Source organism: Rhincodon typus, chromosome 6 (genome assembly GCF_021869965.1).
Source record: "Rhincodon typus isolate 14 chromosome 6, sRhiTyp1.1, whole genome shotgun sequence".
Lineage (NCBI taxonomy): Eukaryota > Metazoa > Chordata > Chondrichthyes > Orectolobiformes > Rhincodontidae > Rhincodon > Rhincodon typus.
Genome location: NC_063337.1, coordinates 44,279,660 through 44,301,565, shown reverse-complemented (window position 1 = coordinate 44,301,565; position 21,906 = coordinate 44,279,660). Strand labels below are relative to the sequence as shown.

Below are 21,906 nucleotides of genomic sequence, written 5' to 3'. Positions count from 1 at the left end.
CCAATTTTCTAGTAGAAGAGGGAAGAACTGCAGGAATAATTTCTTTGGTGATTTTCCCGTACGTGGATCTACATTCTGTATTGAATATGTGTGCAGAAGTGCATGTACTTTTTATCTTTACACATTTTTGATGTTTCTCTTTTTAGAGCCGTATTTGCCCATTCATAATAGATCCATCTTCACGTGCCACAGAGTGGTTAAAAAGTCACTTAAAGGAGGCACGCCTGGAAGTTATTAACCAACAGGTAGATATTCTTGCAGCACGCTATGAAGTGAATAAAGAACAAAGTAACTCTATTGGCTAGATTTATACTCTCCTGGAGTTGAAGGGGAGAACATGTATCAATTGGATAGTCTTCCTATTGCTTAACTGTACTTTTCTAACTTGTTGAAAATTTGACAAGGGTGTCGGAGGCATCAGGCTATTAGGGGCATCATCCCACTGGTGATTTACCCATATCAGAATGCTGATGCTGTGGACCATATAAAGCTGATGCTGACAGTTCTCCAAGACTCTCAGTCCTCTGCCCTGAGAAAATGGCAGGGGTTTAATCTTCCAGCAATTATCTCTGTTTCTTGCCATTAAATAGTTGCAGAACGGCAGTTGGGCTCATGGCTGGGCTCCCCAGTGTATTTTTAGGTCATGTGGGGGAACCATGGCATCTTCTTACATCTAGCCTTATGCTTCAGTAAATTAAAATTTCTTTGAATATATCTGGTTGAATTTATTATTTGTGTGGTTTCTATGATAGTATCAGCTAAAACTGCTATTGGCCAAAGACATAAGGAAAACACAAAGGTGGTAGCCCCATCTTACTGCCCGATGGCAGCCCCCATAGTGAAAGTTGCCAGGCTACATGCCTTGTTTTTGCCTTCTCTACCCAGAAGTGGAGGCCCCTACAAGGCCTAAAGATGACAAAGCTGCTTGATGTCTTCCTAGTCCATCATAATTTGGTTCATAGGTTGGGGATGGATAGGAAGCTGGTGGGAGTGCCACACATTTAGTTTTATAAACCTCTCTGCCTTGAAACATCGTTGGGGGTTCTATTCAAAGGAGTGCAGCTATTAAATTTGAGAAAATTGTTCTCAAATTTCTTCTCTTGTAACCAAATCTAAATAAAACAAACTCCAAATTAAATTCATGAAAATAATTAAAATTATGATGAAATCATCAAAACAAACAGCACAAAAAATTAAACCATGACCCAGGTATAAACTTCTTTGACTTCATTGGCATTATTTTAACTTTTTTTAAAAAAAATGAAAGCATTGCCGGCAAAGTCAGAATTTGATTTTCATCTCTAATTCCCCTTGTGACAGTGGTGGTGGTGAGCCCTTTTGTTTAACCTCTCAGCCTGGTGTACCTGGTATAGATGCATCTGCAGTGTTGTTCATAAAGGACATGCAGAATTTGGCGCAGTGACAGTGAAGAAACAGTAATATATTTCCAAGTCGGGATGGTGCGTGGCTTGGAGGGGAACTTGCAGATAGTGATGTTCCCATGTATCTGCTTCCCTTATCCTATTAGGTAGTGGCCATGGGTATGGAAGGTGAAGGAGCCTTGAGATACTACAATGTACCTTGAATAAGGTATACACTGTTGCCCCTGTGGACCAGTGTTGGAGGGAGTGAATGTTTAAGGTTGTGGCTGTGTACTGAAATTTTTTTTTCTTTATTCATTCACGGGATAAGGGGCATCGCTGGCTAGGCAGCATTTATTGCCCATCCCTAATTGCCCAGAGGGCAGTTTTGAGTCAACCACATTGCTGTGGGTCTGGAGTCACATGTAGGCCAGACCAAGTAAGGATGGCAGTTTCCTTCCCTAAAGGGCATTAGTGAACCATACGGGTTTTTCCAACAATCGACAATGGATTCACGGTCTTCATTAGATTATTAATTCCAGATATTTATTGAATTCAAATTCCACCATCTGCTGTGGCGGGATTCAAAACCCCGTCCCCAGAAGGTTATTTGGGTTTCTGGATTAACAATCCAGTGATAATACCACTAGGCCATCGCCTGAGGCCAACTCTGATTCTTGAACAAAATCAAAATATTGCAGATACTGGCAATCTGAAATAAACACAGAAACACTGGAAATATGCAGCAGGTCAAACATCTTTGGGGAACAAAACAGAGTTAATGAAAAATCATTCACCTGAAACATTGGTCAGAATATTCTGCCTTCTGAGAAGCATGGAGAAGGGTATTCAAGTGGGTTAGAAGTAGGCAGATAGCTACTTCCTTCTTGCCACATAGAAATAAAATTCTGGCAAGTAGACCCAAATTCAGCTTTCCTGCGCAGGGCCAATTGAGGCCAGTTAAGTAGTCATCTCATGACCAATTAAGGGTCAACTTCATCCTCTCACCATAATTATCTCTGTTCCTGGAGGCCAGAGCAGGGGTAGCTTCACGATTAGTTAATTAGCATGGTCTGCCTGCTGGCTTGTATCAGGGTGCCTCGATCTGCCCCAATCTGGGGCGATGTTAGGGGACATAGGCAAGAGGAGTGGCAGTTGAAAACCACTTTGCTGCCCTTGCTTCTAGTGTGCTTTTATTCAACAGAATGCATAAAAGTTATTGTTGAAGAGTATACCTAGTTTCATGTAAAAAGCTTATTCTTGTCAGGGAGATGTGCATGACCTACACATGCTTAAAATTATGATCATTTTGTATTTAAGTGTAAATTGAACCTTTCTGTTTCACTAGATAACAATATTTTACAATATATCTGATTGCTAAATATTAAATAGTTGTCTCTATTAACGACTGGACAGGATTCTAACTTCATTACAGCAGTGGAGCTGGCTGTGCGCTTTGGGAAGACACTAATTATTCAAGAGATGGACGGAGTTGAGCCGGTACTATATCCGCTATTGAGAAGGGATCTTATTGCTCAGGGTAAGTGAGTCTAGTCAATCGTTTTGGTTAAGTGGAGTAAAATAATTCACATGATGCTGTTTGTATGAGTAGCTGAATGATGCGGTTTGGAAATCAGGCCTGGTGCTCAGAAAGAACAGAAAGGTCTTGGTGCTCGGGTAGTAGTAACTGTGAATGTACGAAAGCATTATGCATGAAACCTAAGGAATGGTTCTTGACGAGTTCATTTAATACTAATATTCTGTGCTTGTATAATGCTGCTAATGATATCATGGATAGTCTTGGGTCAGATCAAGTACTTTTATTCGCCTTTCATTTCCAATATTTTCAATATTATGTAAATGTTCTGCACAAACAGTACTTAATTTTCATTTATGTCTACACATGCTTTATCTGGATTACAAATTTCATAAAGTAACAATATCCTGGAGTATTGTTCACAGATAAAAAGAATTTGGCATGCATGGTGGAAACACCTTCACTTCTTTTATACCTCTCTGCTTCTGGACAAAACGTGGCCCTGTAATGCATCTTGAAGTTATCATATGTTTCAACTTATATATCACTGAGTCCTCTGGTTATACTTATACAACCACCACATATAGCTTTGGTTCTATTTAGCTATGAATCAAGGACTTTTCGAGTGAATACTGCACAGTCGTTGTGGAGAGGTCCTGGCTTCACTTTGAGAATACCCTCCACTGTGTTGTGTGGCACTATCACAGTGCTAAATGGGACAGACTTTGAACAGATTTAGCAACTCAACTGTTCATCTACGAGGCACTCTGGGCAACTATCAACAAGCAGCGGAATTGTACTCCAACACAATCTGTGACCTCATCGCTCGGCCTAACCCCAACTCTATGATCAACGCTGGTTCAATGGAGAGTGCAGGAGGGCATGTCAAGAGAAGCACTAACCGTACTTAAAAATGAGGTGTCAACCTGGTTAAGTTACAACGCAGGACTACTTGTCTGCCCAATTGCTTAAGTAGCAAGTGATATACAGAGCTAAATGATTCCACAACCAATGATCACTTCAAAGCTCTGCAGCCCTACCACATCCAGTTGTGAATGGTGGCGGACAATTAAAACAACTTGCTGGAGGAGGAGGCCCCACAAACATCCCCATTCTCAATGATAGAAAAGCCCATCGCATTGTTCCAAGTGCTGCAGCCGATGTTTTGCACTAATCTTCAGTCAGAAAAACTGACATTTTCAAGAGATCCATGGCATCACAGATGCCAGTCTTCAGACAGTGTCCATGTAGTATCAAGAAATAGCTGAAAGCGCTGGATACTGTAAAGACTATGGGCCCTGACAACATTCCGGCAATAGCACTGGAGATTTGTACTCAAGGTTTGTGCTTGTCGCGCTCCTAGCCAAAAGTTCCAGTACAGCCATGACACTGACATCTATGCAACAATGTGGAAAATTGCCTTGATATGTCATGTACACAAAAAGCAGGACAAATCCAACTCGGATAATTACCGCCCCATCATTCTACTCTCAATCATCAGTAAAGTGATGGAAGGTGTCATCAACAGTGTTATCATGCAGCACCTGCTTAGCAATAATCTGCCCAGTGATACCCAGTTCGGGTTCTGCCAGGTCCATTCAACTCCTGACCTCATTACAGCCATCATTTAAACATGGACAAAAGAGCTAAATTAATTCCAGAGGTGAGGTGAGAGTGACAAAGCCCTTGAAATCAAGGCTGCATTCGACTGAGTGTCTGCACCCTAGCAAAACTCAAATCAATGGAAATCAGGGGAAAATGTTCTTCTGATTGGAGTCATACCTGAAATGTAGGAAGATGGATGTGTTTGTTGGAGGACAATCATCTCAACTTCTGGACATCTCCGCTGGAGATCCTCTGGGTTGTGTCCTAGGTCCAACCACCTTCAGCTGCTTCATCAATGATCTTCCCTCCGTCATAAGGTCAGAAGTGGGGATGTTTTTTGATTGCACAATGTTCAGCACCATTGACTCCTCAGATTCTGAAGCAGTCCATGTTCAAATGCAGCAAGACTTGGACAATATCTCGGCTTGGACTGACAAGTGGCCTGCAGCATCACATCGCACAAATGCTGGCAGTGACCATCTTGAACAAGAGAGATTCTAACCATTTCCCGTGATGTGCGATGGTGCTATTGTTGCTCAATCCCTCATTATTAATATCCTAGGGTTACCATGACCATATACTGGACTGTATAAGCCAATAAATATTAACTACAAGAGCAGGGTCAGAGGCTAGGAATCCTGCATCAAGCAACTCACCTCCTGACCAAAGCCTGTCCACCATTTACAAGGCACAAGTCAGGAGTGTCACGGAATACTCCCCACTTGCCAGGATGAGTACAGCCCCAACAACACTCAAGAACCTTCACACTATCCAGGACAAAGCAGCCCACTTGATTGGCATCACATCCGCAAGCATTCACTCCCTCCATCACTGTCACTCAGTAGCAGAAGTGTGAACCATCTACAAGATGCACTGCAGAAATTCACCAAAGTTCTATACCCATGAGCACTATTATCTCAAAGTACAAGGGCAGATATATGGAACACCACCACCTGTGTGGTTTGATCCTTGTAGCTGCAGTTACAATAGCTGTCAAAGTGATGATGTAAATTAGCAATACATTTAGCAATACATGAGCTTCTGTTTCTAATGAAGAGTTATCCATGCCGGCTTGGTAAAATCTAGCCCCATGTACACTTTCTTATCATCTCATCATGGTGAAAACTCAACAGCCAACAAAAAAGTCCCATGTATGTTCCTAATGTTCTGGCGAATATAATGCTCAATTGGCTTGCAACGTCTGCTAGCTACATAGAAGTCTCATCTCCTGCTAATCCACTACCTTTTTTTTGATTCCCCTTTCTTGGGCATGGAGGAAAAAGATGAAGTAGTGCCAGCCTGCTATGGTGTCCTAAATTTATAGCATTATGCTGCACTTCTCACATTAAAGCCCTGCAGTAGACCGCTTTTTACGTTAATGTAATAAACAAATTCAACTGTGAAAATTTTTATGTCTTTGAAGTAGTTTAAATGCTTGTTGACCTATATACAAAGCGTAATTGAAACAGTATTATTTCATCTATTTGTTTGTGTGCTTTCAGATAGTCTTAATTTTATATTGGTCAAAAGGTTCACAATGTTTGTTTGACTCAGCTTCCCTAAAAAAATATCGCATGTAGTTAGAAAACAATGTATTTCATTGATGCATGATTTGTACTGTGCATAGTCTGCAGATTCATAGCAGAAAATAATAAGCTTTGTGAACAGATAATTGCATTTTTTAATCCAGCCTTCGACAAAACTCTTAACTGTTGATATGGAAACACCAGATGTGGCTCCAAAAGAAACCTTACTTGCCTGAGTTTCTATTTAGTTAATTAGGATTATGCTTTTATTCTCTTGATATATTTAGCAATTAACAAAGGGCAAAACTTATGCGAAAAACAATTGAAATATATTAGATCAGCAACGAAGTGATTGTGCTTTCTGCATTCTTTGAAGAAAGCTGCCAGCAGATCTAGCAATATCCGTGACGTGGAATTACCCTTGTTTTATATTAATTTAATTCTACATCCAACCACAATGAAGCAATGTTGCTTAGCAAGCAACATGTTGGAGAATGTTAGACAGCAAGTTAGAGAGAAGCACTGATTAGCTTGACTGTATAGTCATACAGCCTTTTTTTTATCTTAGTGAATAAATTTTATATTGCTTAAACATAAAATGTAGTTTTTCAGGGACAATGCTTAGCTGTAATTCTGGCTTAATATGTGGTTTAAAACTCAAAATTCCCCTTGCTGATTCAAGTGTAATTTTTCTTGTGTTTTTGCTGTGAAAATATTAGCATAAAAAGTGAACATTTTTTTGTCCAATCGGATCATTTTTAAGGTTTTCAAGTGTGATGATTCCAACAATATGAAGGCTGCATTGACAGTGATTGCTGACATTCCATATTTTTGTTTTGCATTCATGGGATGTGGACATCATTAGCTGGGTCAACATTTATTATTCATCACTAGTTTCCCGTGATTAGGTGGCAGTGAGCTACCTTTTTGAACTGCAATCCATTTGCTATAGGTATAACCACAATTAGGGAGGGAGTTCCAAGCAGCATTTAACTGTGCCTGAAGTTGCTTCAAGTTTCACCGTTGTAATGACAGCAAAAGATGACTCTTTAATTGGAAAACATGACCTAATAGTATTGGTTACTGTTTGCAAAGATAAAAATGAATCCATTAAAACTTATCTTTAAGAGTCCTTCATCCACTACAAGGTTTAGTTTATCAGTGTTTTTCAGAAAAGTGTCAAATAGTTTTAGAACTTTGAGTTATTTGAATGATAGTGTGTTGAATTTGTATTTTGCTACATGAAATCATTGGAATTGACTACAATGAGCTTAAGGATTTGCAGCTTAAAACTGACAATTTCATGTAATAAAGGATTTAAAAATCTCAGTAACTGATTAACAGTAATTAAATATTATAATTCTGTTTCTGTTGTGTGATGTTCTGGAATTTTCACTGTCTATTATGTGCCAGGTTTTCCTCTAGCAGGTCTTCTGATAATAGTTAGTTCTACCTTTTAGCTTTTTATCTCAATACATTTTTGCTGACTAAGTTGCTGCAAGTGAGAGCTGGTATGGGTACAGTGAGGAAGAGAGGGTATCTGGGACATGAGTGAATAAGGCAATTCTGTATCTTCCTAACCAATCAGTTTGAAGATTGAGAAATAAAACAGCAGAAAATTGAGGAGCATGTGCAAATTAGAGTGGGATAATTCAGCATCCAGTCCGGTTTAGAAAGAGAAATAAAGAGGGAGGACAAAAGATTGTGTAAAGAAAGGAAGAGACAGAAAAGATAAATATAAAAAGTAATTTCAAATTTAATATTTGAAGAATTTCCAGCAATAATTGAAAACCAGAGGAAAGAACCTTTGTACATTAGTAGTTAATCTTCATGCCAGATTGGCAGTCATTAGAATTTCTGCAGCATTATCTTTTTCAAATGAATGCAGCAGGTACAATTCACTCTGCTTTATCTCAACTTCACGTCTTTGAAACCCACAAGTGTTTTTACTGTCTCCAAACTCAACTTCCTTATCAGTATTCATGCCGAACACTACCCTGGACATCTTCCACATTACCCAATATTGAACCATTTGCACGTTTTCATGCATAAAATGCTACTTACCTACTTCTGTTTTTCCTTGATCTCTATCTTCTTTTTAAATGCTAATCCACAGAGTTAGAGATATCCTTCTTTTCAAATTTGTTCCAGTGTTGCTTCCTCAGAAATCACCTTCAGCCTTGCATTCCAGCCTGGGCCCTTTGGTTCTCCTTCTCTATATTTCTATCTATACTTATTCCTCTGCCCCATTATTGATGACAGAACCTTCAATACCTTCTCCCTTTACACCTGTTTTCTTTCAACCTTCCAACTTGTCACCTTGATGTTCAAAATTTCCATATCTACCTTTTCCCCTCAATATTGGTACCTTTCCTAACTTTTTCACTGACTTGTTTACTGTTGTGTAAAAGACTTTTGGGTGTTTACTGGGCTTGGTGCATTCCTTAACAGCAAGTTGTGTAGATACTTCACACATACAAATTTTTACCTTCTTTTCAAGTTGGCCTGTTCTAAGATGCCATTAATCACACTTTGCACCATGTACATTACTTTTACAGGACCTCGGTATGTTGTACAAATTGGTGATAAAATAATTGACTACAATGAAGAATTCCGCCTTTTCCTGGCAACTCGCAACCCCAACCCATCTATTCCACCTGATGCAGCTTCCATTGTCAATGAGGTTAATTTTACGATAACAAGGGAAGGTCTCAGGGGACAGGTAAAGAAGTAACGATAATATTCTTTTAATATCTATTTGTTGCTTGCCATATTTTGTATTGTTCATCTTGACAAGTCAAGAACATGGTATTTTGTGTTGTGTAGAAGATATTATTGCTACAATGTAATGTCTATTTGAAATTCTTTACTGGACTGCAATGATAATCCTTTAACTATGTTATAATTATCTTATTTCTAACTTATTTTTTAGACACTATAAATAATGCTACTACTTTTCCTTTTATTCCTCTGTTGTATCCAAGATTTGTACCTAAGATGGCACCGTTAGAGGCAGCCATTGTAAAAACTTTTCACTGTACTCCTGTACTTCTGAACTGGAGTACACATGACAATGAAGGAGATTCTATTTAGTGTTTAATGATGAAAACTGTGGTTTTATTGCAAAATATGTGCACACGCACGCCCGTTAATGGTAATATGAAGTCCAAGTTATATCCAAAGGAAACAATGTATTTACTTCGGTTATGTCTTGTGTCCTTTAAAAACTGCAGGATATAGAAATACATTTAGGGATAACTGTAAGGTTGCAGCCAGGAAGAAGGCAATTGGAAATACTAAGAATTTCATGAACAGATTAGAAGTGAGAAAGCATCTAAGCTGTTGTAAGAAAGGCACATTATGCACTCACATAATGTGACGTTAGTCTGCAACAGATGATGCGCCCATAAAGAACATGTTTTAAGTTTAAATAGATGAGGTAGCAACAATGAGAATATAAAGGGGTTTTAATGTGTTTTAAATTAGATGTACTGGGAGTTATCTCGTCAGCAAGAAGGGAATAATGGATGAGTGGTGTAGTGCAAGACAGAATGTGAGCATATATAGAGAATAGGAATTTCATAAAATGCCTGAGATGTGAAAAATCTATTGAAATTAACATCAGCAGAACATTGTTTTTGTTGACTACCTACAACCTGGTAACCTTTAATAATCATTTCTGAAAGCATTTTCAATTACTGAAAACTGTTAATCAATGTTATGTTCTTGAAGCTATTAGCTGTCACCCTGCAACATGAGAAACCAGAGCTAGAGGAACGCAAGACAACACTCCTACAACAGGAAGAGGAGAAAAAGATTCAACTAGCAAAACTTGAAGATTCTCTATTAGAGGTATTATACATAGAAAATTCTATGTTTGTATCAGCATATTTAACAAGAAACCTGTATTTAATATCATACAAACATTTTAGATCAATTAAATTTATTTTTCTTTCTTAATGAGATGGCAACCCTTATATTGCTTGACGATGGCAAAGAGTGGCACTATTATTTCCCATCACTGAACTGATTTGCATAATTCATTCACCATTATCTCTCATTTGCAAGTAAACAAAATGTTTGCCAGATTAAGGATTGTTCTTTTAAGCAATATTTGGACTAAGGATTTGGAAGGAAAATAAATCCACTATAGTGTCAGTCTAATCCAGTTCATGTGGCTGTCTCCCTGTTGGATACCATTTTCATTCAAAAGGCTTTGGTTGATTGCAGGGAAAGAATTAATTGCAAAACATTTCTAGTATATATTCAAATCTTTCTCTACAGAAGAAAGTAAACAAAATACAAGGAAATATTCATTGGAATCCAAATTTAGTTCAAAATGCATTCTCTTTAGATAATTCAACATTAAAAGTAAAAATTTTAGAAGTTTGACATCTCCAGCTAGAAATTGCTTCGAGTTGTGCAAGAAGTTTTATTGATTACACCACAGTACTTGCATACTATCTTTTACACTCATGTTCAACAAAACCTATTTTGAAAAATGAGTTTTCGTATTTTCAGTTTTCAAGATAGGCTACAATATTGGCTTCATACTGCTCATTGTTACAGTACAGCAGTGCTGTTTTGCATCAAAATGGAGTCATCCCGCAAATGTACAGTTACAGCATGGTTTATACCAAATAATATCTTAGTGAAGTTGTTAATGCAGCATAGAACCCTGTTCTGGTAGTAAGGAAAGTAGGTATTTGGTCAATGTGTAATGTTGATTTGATACCATTGTTGCCATTTTGAACCCTCTCTTAAGCATGCACAGCTAAACATGTTCAGCAACAGGAAGAACTTAGACCATCAAACACTCTCAGGCTCATTGTTAATTAACCTCTCCTATTTTTTTCTGAGTTGGTTTAATACATTGGTTGTTTTAGACAATTAGTGTAACTGACAGGAATAGATGCTGAATACAGAGAAGACCTTGGTTCTGACTTCAAGAATCCTGGTCAGGCCATACTCCCAGTCATAGGTATGTAGTTGCCGTTCCCTTTGATCTGCAGTATGACAGGCAGATTGAACAAAGGCAGAAGGGAACAAGCTGCTTGAAGGGAGAGGAGAAGGAGGAGGGAAATGTGGATTCTCAGTGGGAGAATCTTGTACCCCTAAGGTCTTTTGAGAGCATTTCTTTTACCTTCGCCTAAGCCAGGTACATGATATGCATTATCTGTGTTTTAAGAAGGAGAAGCTCACAGAACTCAGCCACATCTTGAAACCAGGTGTATAACCTCTGAATCAGGTAAGGATGCCATTGTGAGTGATTGTGTAGGTGACTGTGACCATTCATTTGTTCTTATTGAAATCCTTTGTGGCAATAGCTATAACATTTCCTTCTTTGCCATCCATTAGTGTGAAGAGAGGAAATGGGAAAGGGGAATTCATTAAGTTGTCTCTGACCAGAGCTTGTACATGTCTTTGTCAGGATAATAGAATCTCTCACTGTGCAGAATGCCACTAATTGGACATGTGTGCTGAGATTTACTCAATCCAAAAAGATTACCACAGGCTGAATCTTCAACATGCTGGTAAATGGCAGCAATCCTGGCTACAGCTATGATGCTTTTATTCTGTCAGTCTGGTGTACTTTCTGTTTTGAACCAACACATCAAATCAGAGGATGGCTTCTGGGTCACATGGTCTATTAGCTTTATACCTGACTCAATTCTCCAGCTTGTCTTTGCTAGTATATATTTAATGAGACCCACCTTGCTACATTCAGTGTTCTAGAGTGGACTATTTATGTAGTGAAGCCAACTGGTTTTCTGCCTTAACTTCTCTGGAGGAGCACTGGAAAACTCACCAGAATGTGATATACCATTAAGTATAGGAGTTGGGATGTCATAATAAGGTTGTACAGGACACTGGTGAGGGCACTTTTGGAGTATTGTGTACAATTCTGATCGTACTGCTATAGGAAGGAAATTATTACATCGTAAAACTTCCAAACTAAAAGAGTTTAGTTAGAAATCTGCAAGCATTAGAACTGAGAGAATTTAGGCTTTCAGATTTGGAGAAAAGTTCACGTCAGATTTGGAACGACTTATCCAGTTGTCTCCACTGTCAATGGCAAAAAACCTGGAAGGAGTCAGTTAAGTAGAAACCTGAAGAATTGAGATAGGGATGCATTTTCTCTGGACCTGAGTCTCCGTGACAGATAGTGTCAGGAGACTAGTTGAAATTTTATTTTTCTGTGTGTTTCAGTTCATCAACTAGCATCATTCCATCAAAGCTCTATTTTGAGTCCTTTGCAGCAGAACCCATATGCGACCTTGCCCTCTAGAGCATTTGCACCTGTGCTGTCCTTTTATCCCATCCCTCACCTTGCGGCAGTTTCTGAGCAGTAATTGTGAGATTGGTAATGAAGTTTCTTCTTCAGTGCCCTACTGTTTTTTTTCACTTCACACTTTCGTAGCACTGCTTGACGAGGCAGCAGTCGTGGATACCTGTAGAGATAAAGGCTTGTGCATAGATTTGGGGTGAGAAAAGCAAGAGGAAGACACCATCTGAAGCCTATAATTCAGAGCAGACAGTGGAATAAATTGGGTAGTGAGCTACTCAGTTAAAGGACAATTAAAGATGGGTGCAAATACTGGCTTTGCCAGAAGCATCTCTTCTAAGAAACAACAAAAGTGATATTTAAAGGACTGAATTAATTGATCCATCTACTGTTCGTCAATCATTTCTCAACATGTACTTTTCACTAGTAAAAGTGCAGCATCTTTTACAGACATAAAAGCTGATAAATAAAAAGAAGTAAAGAAAGCTAATCGAACATAATTATAGCATTGCTGTGTTATTTTATTTGTGATTATTTAGATGCGTGAGACATACTATAGTTTCTATGTTAGTGATAAAATCACTAGTCATCACAACTACATACAAATCGTAGATGTAATCAGTATGGTTTGAATCCTGGACACTTTAAGAAAGTGATTAAATTCGTGATAAAGGCTATCCTTTGATATATTTTACATGGATTAACAAAAAGCATACTATTCGCATATTATGAGTCTTTTAAAGTGGATAAATTATATTAAAGATGGAAGAACAAAAAGGAGTTGGATGTGATTTGTATCAGCATATAAATACTGTGGCTACAAGAGCAGGTCAGAGATCGGAAAATCTCTGGCGAGTAATTCACCTCGTATCTCTCCATATCCTGTCTAACATCCACAAGAAACAAGTGGAGGGATTGCGGCATGATGGAATGCTCTTGAAGTGCCTACATGAGTTTTGACTTCCATAACACTTGAGAAGCTCGGCAGTATTCAGGACAAAACAGCCCATTTTATTGTCACCCAATCCACCACCTTAAATAATTAGTTCCTCCACCATAGATGCAGAGCGGCAGCAGTGTATACCATCTGCAAAATGCAATGCTGCGACTCACTACGTTTCTTTTGAAGGCAAAGTAATATTCCTTTACTGCAATATTTAGATAAATGAGTACACATTATCACTGCAGCAAGTTCCTATGACGTGGACTCCAGAACTCCACACAATACTCAGGCTATGGTGTAACCAGCTTTTTATACAGTTCTTGCAATTCCAGCGTGAATGAAGTTTAATCATGAACATGCTTGGGTGAAATCCCAATAGTATTATCTTGGATAGATACCAAGTTTAGAAGGTGCATACTTTGGCACAGCAAGAGCCCAAATTCTCACACATTCTGTTGTTTGCACTAAAGAATTGTTAGAAACATTTCAGTTTTCTAGCCATAATTGAACAAAACTGACTCCAATGAATATAGATATGACTATCTCCTATTTCAAATGCCACCACTTTCGTCAATCAGAAGTCCTTAAACGCTGTACTAAAAAAGATTTTAATTAAATTTTCTTTAACCATATTAGGCAGGAATGGAATGGAATGCTCAAAATTTGATGGGTGCAGCAGCATTTTGAAGTAGTGATATTTATGTATTTAAATATTTATGAAGGTCTGAGATGTTTGTTATTTAACTTTATTGTGAACAATTTCTCTGATAGTTGGATAGCAGCATTCAATAATTTTGATGCTATTATCGAGAACAAGATTAGAAATATAATGGATTTATTTTCAATTATCTTTAACCTTCAGTATGTATCCAATAAATTCAACAATTTAATTATCCAATTCCAATGATAAGTGCGCCCTTTGATGTGAGAGTGGCATGTCCATAATCACATCTTTTACCCAGTGACTCTTTTCAGCAACTGAAGCCATTCAATCAATATTTTTCTTATATGCCAATGTATGTGATGTGAAACCCTTTCAGACTTTACTGAAGTAATTAGCATAATGGTATTTGCATTTTAAATTTTTGAAAAGCGTTTAGGAAAGAGATGAGTACTACCACAGACAGGGAGGAGCGTGCAGCATGTCACTATCGCTATAAAGCAGTCTAGGGGATACAGACCTGTGTGAGAAGGGCCGAGATAACAGAGGGTAAAAACCTACAGCAGAGAGTCCCTTAAACCCATTTCTACCTGTCAGACCAAAGTTTAATGTAAGAAAATAATGGTTAGGTGATTCGTGGGTATTTCTTCTGTGTCCCTTGATTGACCAATTGGTTTAAAATAGGAGACATTATTATAGCTGAACAGCGCATTTACAAAACTCCCTTTTAAAATGTTTAAAATCAAAGTTAAAAGGCAGACAGTGTGTTGCAGCTGTAGTATGTGGGAGCTGGTGGATGCCAGTGTGATTCATGCTGACCCCCTGAGACTAACTTTGACTGCTTGAGGAACTTTAACTCAGGTTGATGAGCTGGAGGCTAAGCTACGGTACATCATTGAGGGGAATGAGTTACCTGGATCATATATTTCAGGAGACAGTCACACTGCTTAGATTAATTACATTAAATTTGGTTTGTGGTCGGAGATGAGAGTGGGTGACTGCAAGTGAGGTAGGCATTGGAATCCAGAATTTAACTTTGGAAGAGCCACAGCCAATGCATTTGTCCAATAGGTATGACCTTCTTGCTTCCAATGTGATCAAGGGCACAGAATGCATGGAAGATGAGTGAACATACTCACAGCACCCTGGTCCAGAGAGACATTCAAATAACGTGAAAAGAGAGCAACAGGGGAAAACATTCTATGGGGAATAGATACTTTTATCTGGTATCAGCCTAAAAGAACTTCCTATGGATTGCCTCCAATGCCAGTCTTTCTTTGCTTAGATAAGAGGCCCAAAACAGTTCACAAAATTCCAGCTGTACTGATTAGTGCCTTGTTTGGTTTTAGCAGTACCTCCCTACTTTTTTACTCCATTCATGGCAACGTTGTAAATAGGGCTTTAAATTAACTTATTGAGGGGGAGAGGTGTGAGGAATGGAGGGGATGAGGACTCAATGGAAGTGATGTTTAAAATCAAAAAGAAACAAGAATAGAGGTGCAGGGTAGTGAAGAGGTGAATGAGAGTCAAAGTTTGACAGGAGGGGGTAGATAATATAAGCTGAAGAGTGGAGCAGAAATTAAAACCAGAATAAATAATAATGGTTAAAGTCAAATCCCAAGGCTCCTTATATGAATGCATGCAGCATTTGTAACAAGATAGGTGAGTTGACAGCACAAATAGAAATAAATGAAAATGACTTAATACAAATTTCAAAGACATCGCTGCAAGGTGATTGGGACTGGGAACTCAATATTTAAGAAAATACACCGTTACAGAAAAATAGGCAAAAAGGAGGTGAAATATCATTGTTACTAAAGGAAGATATATGTGCAGTGGTGAGCAGTGATCTTTGTGAAATAGATCATGGTGTGGAATCAGTTTGAATGAAAATAAGAAGTAGGAAGGAAAAGAAATTATGGGTGGGAGTTGTCTTTCAGCACCCAAAGAGTTGCTTCACTGTAGTACAAAGTATAAATCAGAAAATGACGGAGGCATCAAAGAAGGGAAGTGTCATGGGTGATTTTAACCCGCATATTGACTGGACAAATCAGATGAGCAAGGGTAGCATGAAAGATAAATTGCTAGAATGTGTCATAGATAGGTTTTGCAATATACTGCTTTCAGAAGCAATCTGGGAACAGGCTATTTTAGATCTATTTAATGAGGAAGGATTAATAAGAACTCTCGTAGTTAAAGATCTTTCAGGGGTGGCGATCACAACATTGTAGAATTTCAAAATTAGTTTGAAGCAGAGCAACTTGGGTCTCAAACTATTGTCCACAAATTAAATAAGGACATTTACAGAGGTATGAAGAAAGAGTTGTTTAAAGCAGACTAGGAAATTAGACTAAGAGGAAGGTTAGTGGATGAGTAGTGGTAGATATTTAATAACACACAGCAAAATGTGATTCCATTTAACAATGATGTTTAAGGAGAATATCCAATCAAAAACGAAGGCACACAAGATGGTGAAAATTGGTGGTATGCCAGAGGGTTGGGATTTTTATAGCAACCAATGACTAAAAAGCTAATAAAAAGGGAGAAATTGATTATGAAAGCAAATTGGGAACAAATATTAAATAAGGAGCTTCTGATGCAAAAGAAAAGAAAAAGGGTAGCTAAGGTAAGTGTGGGATGCATGGAGAGTGTGACTGAGGAATTCATAACGGGGACCAGGTAAATAGCAGATAATTTGAAGCAATATTTTGCATCCACCTTCCCAGTGGAGTATACTGTAAATATCTGCAAAATATCAGATAAGTAAGGTGTTAATTGGAGAAGGATCTGGTTACAGTTTCTGTCATTTGGGACGAAGTATTTGACCACCCAAAGGCAGAGATTTGCAGGATCTGATGGCCTGAATCAAAGGGCTTCTGGGTGTATGTGAGGTATTGAGGCATATTAGAAGTATGGGTAAATATGCGAGCGTGAGAGATGGTATGGGGTGATGGTTAGGTGTGTCTTTTACTTAACTCCAGAATTAAGCCAATGTCTCAGTAAATGTACAAAAAAACAGAAATTGCTGGAAAAAAACTCATCAGACCTGGTAACATCTGTGAAGAGAAATCAGACTTAAGGTTTTGGGTCCAGTGACCCTTCTTCAGAACCCATGCCACTTTGCAGCCCAAGACTGGATATTGTCTATGTCTTGCTGCATTTGGACATAGACTGTTTCAGTATCTGAGGAGTCATTTTTGGTTCTGAACATTGTGTAATCATCAATGAATATCCTCACTTCAGACATTACAATGGAGAGAAGGCCATTGATAAATTAGCTAAACGTGATAAGGCTTAAGAAGATACTCTGAAAAGGTCCTGCTGAGATGTGCTGGAGCTGAGATGATGACCTCTAATAATCATAACTGTCTTTGCATGTGCCAGCGGAGAATTTTTCCCCGATTCACATTTATAAAATCATGAGGGGCATGGATAGGGGTATAATCAGGGTCTTTTTCCCAGGGTGGGGAGTCCAAATTTAGAGAGCACAGGTTTATGGTGAAAGGGGAAAGATTTCAAAATGACCTGAGGGGTAACTTTTTCACATAGAGGGTGGTGCATGTATGGAATGAGCTGCCAGAGGAAGTGATGGAGGGTGGTACAATTACAACATTTAAAAAGCACCTGGATGGGTACATGAATAGGAGGGGTATAGGGGGATATGGGCCAAATGCTGGTAAATGGGACTATGTCAGATTGGGATGTCTGGGTGGCACAGACAAGTTGGATCAAAGGGTTTGTTTCCATGCTGTATGACTCTAGACTGCAGTTTTCCTCAGGCTCCTTGATGCCACACTTTGTCAAAGACAGCCTTAATGTCAAAGGCAGTCACTCTCACTGGGCCAACTATTGGAAACTGGGGTTAGATTAGCTATTTCAATGCAGAGTCAATGGGCCAACAGGACTGTTCTGAGCTGTACATCTCTATGACTGTATGACCTCATCACTAGAATTCACTTCTTTTGTCCATGTTTGAACAAAGGCTACAATAAATTCAGGAGCTGAACCCAAACTGGTCGCCATTGAGCAGGTTATTGCTGAGCAAGTGCTGCATGATAGTGCTGTTGATGACTACTTCCATTGATTGAGATGGAGCGGTAATTGGCTGGGTTGGATTTCTCTCACATTTTCCACATTTTCAGGTAAATGCCAATGTTGTAACTATACTAGAACTGCTTGCTAGGAGTGTGGCACGTTCTGAAGCAGCTGTCTTCAATACTATTGTTGGAATGTTGTCAGGGCCCATAGCCTTTGCAGTATTCCTTCAGCCATTTCTTAATAATGTGGAGTGAATCCAGTTGGATGAAGACTGTTATCTGTGATGTTGGGGATCTCTGGAGGATCATCCACTCGACACTTCTTGTTGCAGGTTATTGTATTAACTTTTGCACTGATGTTTTTGAGGATGGTAGTATTTTGTGACACTCCTCCTCCAGTGAGTTGTTTAATTGTCCACCTCCATTCATGACTGGAGAGTTTAGAACTGATCTGTTGGTTGTGGAATTGCTTAGCTCTGTGTCACTTGCTGCTTGTGCTTTGGCATGCAAGTAGTCCTGATTTGTAGCTTCACTGGGTTGATACCACATTTTTAGATATTCATGGCGCTGCTGGCACACCCTCCTGTGCACTCCACTGAGCCAGGGTTGACCCCTGGCTTGATAGTAATGGTAGAACGGAAGATATGCCAGGCCATGAAGTTGCAGATTGTGCTGGAGTGCGATTTTACTGATGGTTCAAAGCACCACATGGATACTCAATCTTGAGTTGCTAGATCTATTCAAAGCCTATCCCATTTAACATCGTGATAGTGCCTTACAATACAAATTAATCTACTATCAAGAACTGTGTGGTGGTCACTCTTACTGGCACTGACATTGTCAGGTGTATCTGTGACAGGCAGACTGGTGAGGATGACGTCAAGTACGCAGACTAGCAACAATGTCCTTTAGGACTCAACCAGCTTGCTACTGCCCCACCATTGTTGGTGATGGATATTGAAATACCCCACCTACAGTACATTCTGTGTCTTTGCCACCCTTGGTGCTTCATCAAATCGTTGCTGAACATAGAAGAGAACACTGATTCATCAATCAAAGGAGGCCAGTACATGGTAATCAAGAAGTTTTTTTACCCCCTTTTGACCTGATGCCATGAGACCACATGAGGTTTGGAGTCAATGTTAATGACTCCCAGGGCAATACTTCCTGACTATATACCACTATGTCTCACCTCTGCTGAGTCTGTCCTGCTGGTAGGACTGGTCATATGTAGGGATATTGATGATGATCTCTGCGACATTGTCTGTAAGGAATGATTCTGTGAATATGTGTATGTCAAGCTGTTGCTTGACTAGTCTGTGAGACAGCTCTCCCAATTTTGGGACAAACCCCGACCCCCCATACATTAGTAACGAGAAGTGTGCAGGGTTAGCAGGGCTGTTTGTGCTGTTGTCATTTCTGGTCCATAGGTTGATACCAGATGGTCTGTCTGATTCCATTCCTTTTTCTCTTTCTCGTGGTTGTTAGAACTGAGTAATTTGCTAGGCCTTTTCAGAGGGCGGCTGAGAGGCAACCACATTGTTATGGGTCTGGAGATGGAGATAGCAGTTTCCTTCCCTGAAGTACATTAGTGAATCAGATGGATTTTTTTGTCCCGCCAATCAACAGTGGTTTCATGGTCTTAATAATTAGACTCTTAATTCCAGATATTTATTGCTTTCAAATTTCACCATCTGTCCTGGTATGATTTGAACTCGAGCCCCAAGAACAATACCTCAGACATGCTGCTACTTTAGCATTTCCTCCAGGCAACGTGGAGGTGAACTTTTGGAAAGAAATGTTTGCAAAATAGCACATTAGTAATGAATAAAAATAAACAATGTCCGTTCTTGGGAATGTATTAGTTTTGAGTTCGTATTGCTGGACTAGGATTTAATTTATTGTTGTCTCTGTTTACGAGGGTGTGTTGATGTGAATTCTACAAAGAGGAAATAATTGTTCAGTGTATTTATTGCTTTTTGATAATTATACTTTCTTTCAAGAGTATTTCTTGCTTCTCTCCTCCTTGCGAACTGTCCAGTTATGAAATAATTTTTGCTGTTATGTCCTTGCAATTTTGCTTTGTTCAAAGTCTTCTTTTGTTCATTAGACATTCCTTGTAAATTATTTCTCATGTCCTTATATCTTTGCCATAAATCTCCTTTCTTCTGTCAGATTCATAGAAACTATTATTTCCTCTTTATTCCACATTGTATTTGTTAATTAATTATGTAACCACTTCCCTCTTATCTGTGCTAGCTAATTTGTGATATTTATCCTGCATGCCCAGCCTTTTTCTTTTATAGGTGGTCTACCCATCTGTAACGAAGAGTTGCTGTTTATTTTCTACCAATCCATTTCATCTCTAGTTCCATCCTTTTATCACTTGAATTAATTTAATTCTTTTGAAATTTATGTGCCTGTCAACTGTATCTTGAGTACATTGTAAAATTGATCATTTTCTGGTCATTGTCTTCAGGCACAATTAATTCTATTTCTTGTATGTTGACAAGATTTTTAATAGATACCAGATAGAGTTGAGCATTGCTATTGTAATTCTTGAAACTATAAACTGCTTGGGTATTTGAGCATATTTGTCTACTGTGAAAATATGGACACAGTCTTTCAAGCTCGGAACTTTATGGACAATTAAATATCAATTAAGAAAATATGGTGAGACTGGAAGAAATGAAACTCGACATTGAGAAAAATGTCTGCAACCAAGTTTTGAAAGGCAAGAACAGGATCTTGCTATTGAGTGGCTACAGGCCCATTTGTGCATTTGTATGCAATTAGGACTTCTTTTCATCTTATTGGTGTGTATTTTCTATATTTCCTGTGCGCCAGATAGAAACTAAATGGTGACAACTCCTAACGGGAATGTTAGGATGGGTACCTAGTGACTCCAGCTCAATGCTTGCTCTTCTGGATGGCAGACATCAACACCTCTGGATATACTCCATGGTCAGTGACTGCCTGAAACCCCATCCAGGGATTTTGGCATCAGACACGCACCAGCTTCCCCACATCCTCATAGCACATAGAGTCGTAGAATAGAGTCATAGAGTAATACAGCATGGAAACAGGCCCTTTGGCCCAAACTGGTGCATGCTGACCATAGTGCCCACTCAGCTAGTTCCAATTGCCTGCATTTGGTCCATATCACTCTAAATCCTTCCCATCGATGTACCTATCCAAATGTTTTTCAAATGTTGCTATTTGCCTGCCTCAACCACTTTTTCTGTCAGCCCATTCCATATACGCACTACTCTGTGTGTGAAGAAGTTGCCCCTCAGGTCCTTCTTAAATCTTTCCCCTCTCACCTTAAACCTATGCCCTCTAGTTTTCAATTCCCCATCCCTGGGCAAAAGACTTTATGCCCCAGTGTATGCCCCTCATGATTTTATACACCTCAATAATATCACCCCTTGTTCTCCAGCATTCCGAGGCTTGTCTTTCCTGGCCAACCTCTCCCTAAAACTCAAGGCAACTAGTCCTGGTAACATCCTCATAAATCATCTTTGCACACTTTCCAGTTTAACTATGTCTTTCCTATAACAGGGTATCCAAAACTGTACACAGTATTTCAAGTGAGGCCTCACCAACGACTTAAACAATTGTAACATAATGTCCCAGCTCCTATACTCGATGCCTCGACCAATGAAGGCCAGCATACTAAAAATCTTCTTCACCGCCCTGTCTACCTGTGACGCCGCTTTCAATGAACTATGTACTTGTACTCTTAGGTCCCTCTGTTCTACAACACTCCTCCAGACCTTACCATTTACTGTACAGGCCCTATCTTGGTTTAAAAACCAAATGAACTGCGGATGCTGTAAATCAGGAACAAAAACAAAGTTGCTGGAAAAGCTCAGCAGGTCTGGCAGCATCTGTGGAGGAGAAAACAGAGTTAACGTTTCGGGTCCGGTGACCCTTCCTCAGAAGGGTCT

The 21,906-nt window shown here is 39.1% G+C and overlaps 1 protein-coding gene across 3 annotated transcripts in view; it reads left to right on the top strand.

Moving 5' to 3' along the window:
- LOC109928522 (cytoplasmic dynein 2 heavy chain 1) overlaps positions 1-21,906 on the top strand; it is a 534,366-nt gene that overhangs the window by 243,564 nt on the left and 268,896 nt on the right. For all 3 annotated transcript variants that reach the window (XM_048597671.1, XM_048597673.1, XM_048597672.1), the window contains exons 65-68: positions 147-245; positions 2,778-2,901; positions 8,588-8,751; positions 9,762-9,881. In XM_048597671.1, coding sequence (XP_048453628.1) covers positions 147-245; positions 2,778-2,901; positions 8,588-8,751; positions 9,762-9,881 — 507 coding nt within the window. The remainder of the gene's footprint in view (positions 1-146; positions 246-2,777; positions 2,902-8,587; positions 8,752-9,761; positions 9,882-21,906) is intronic.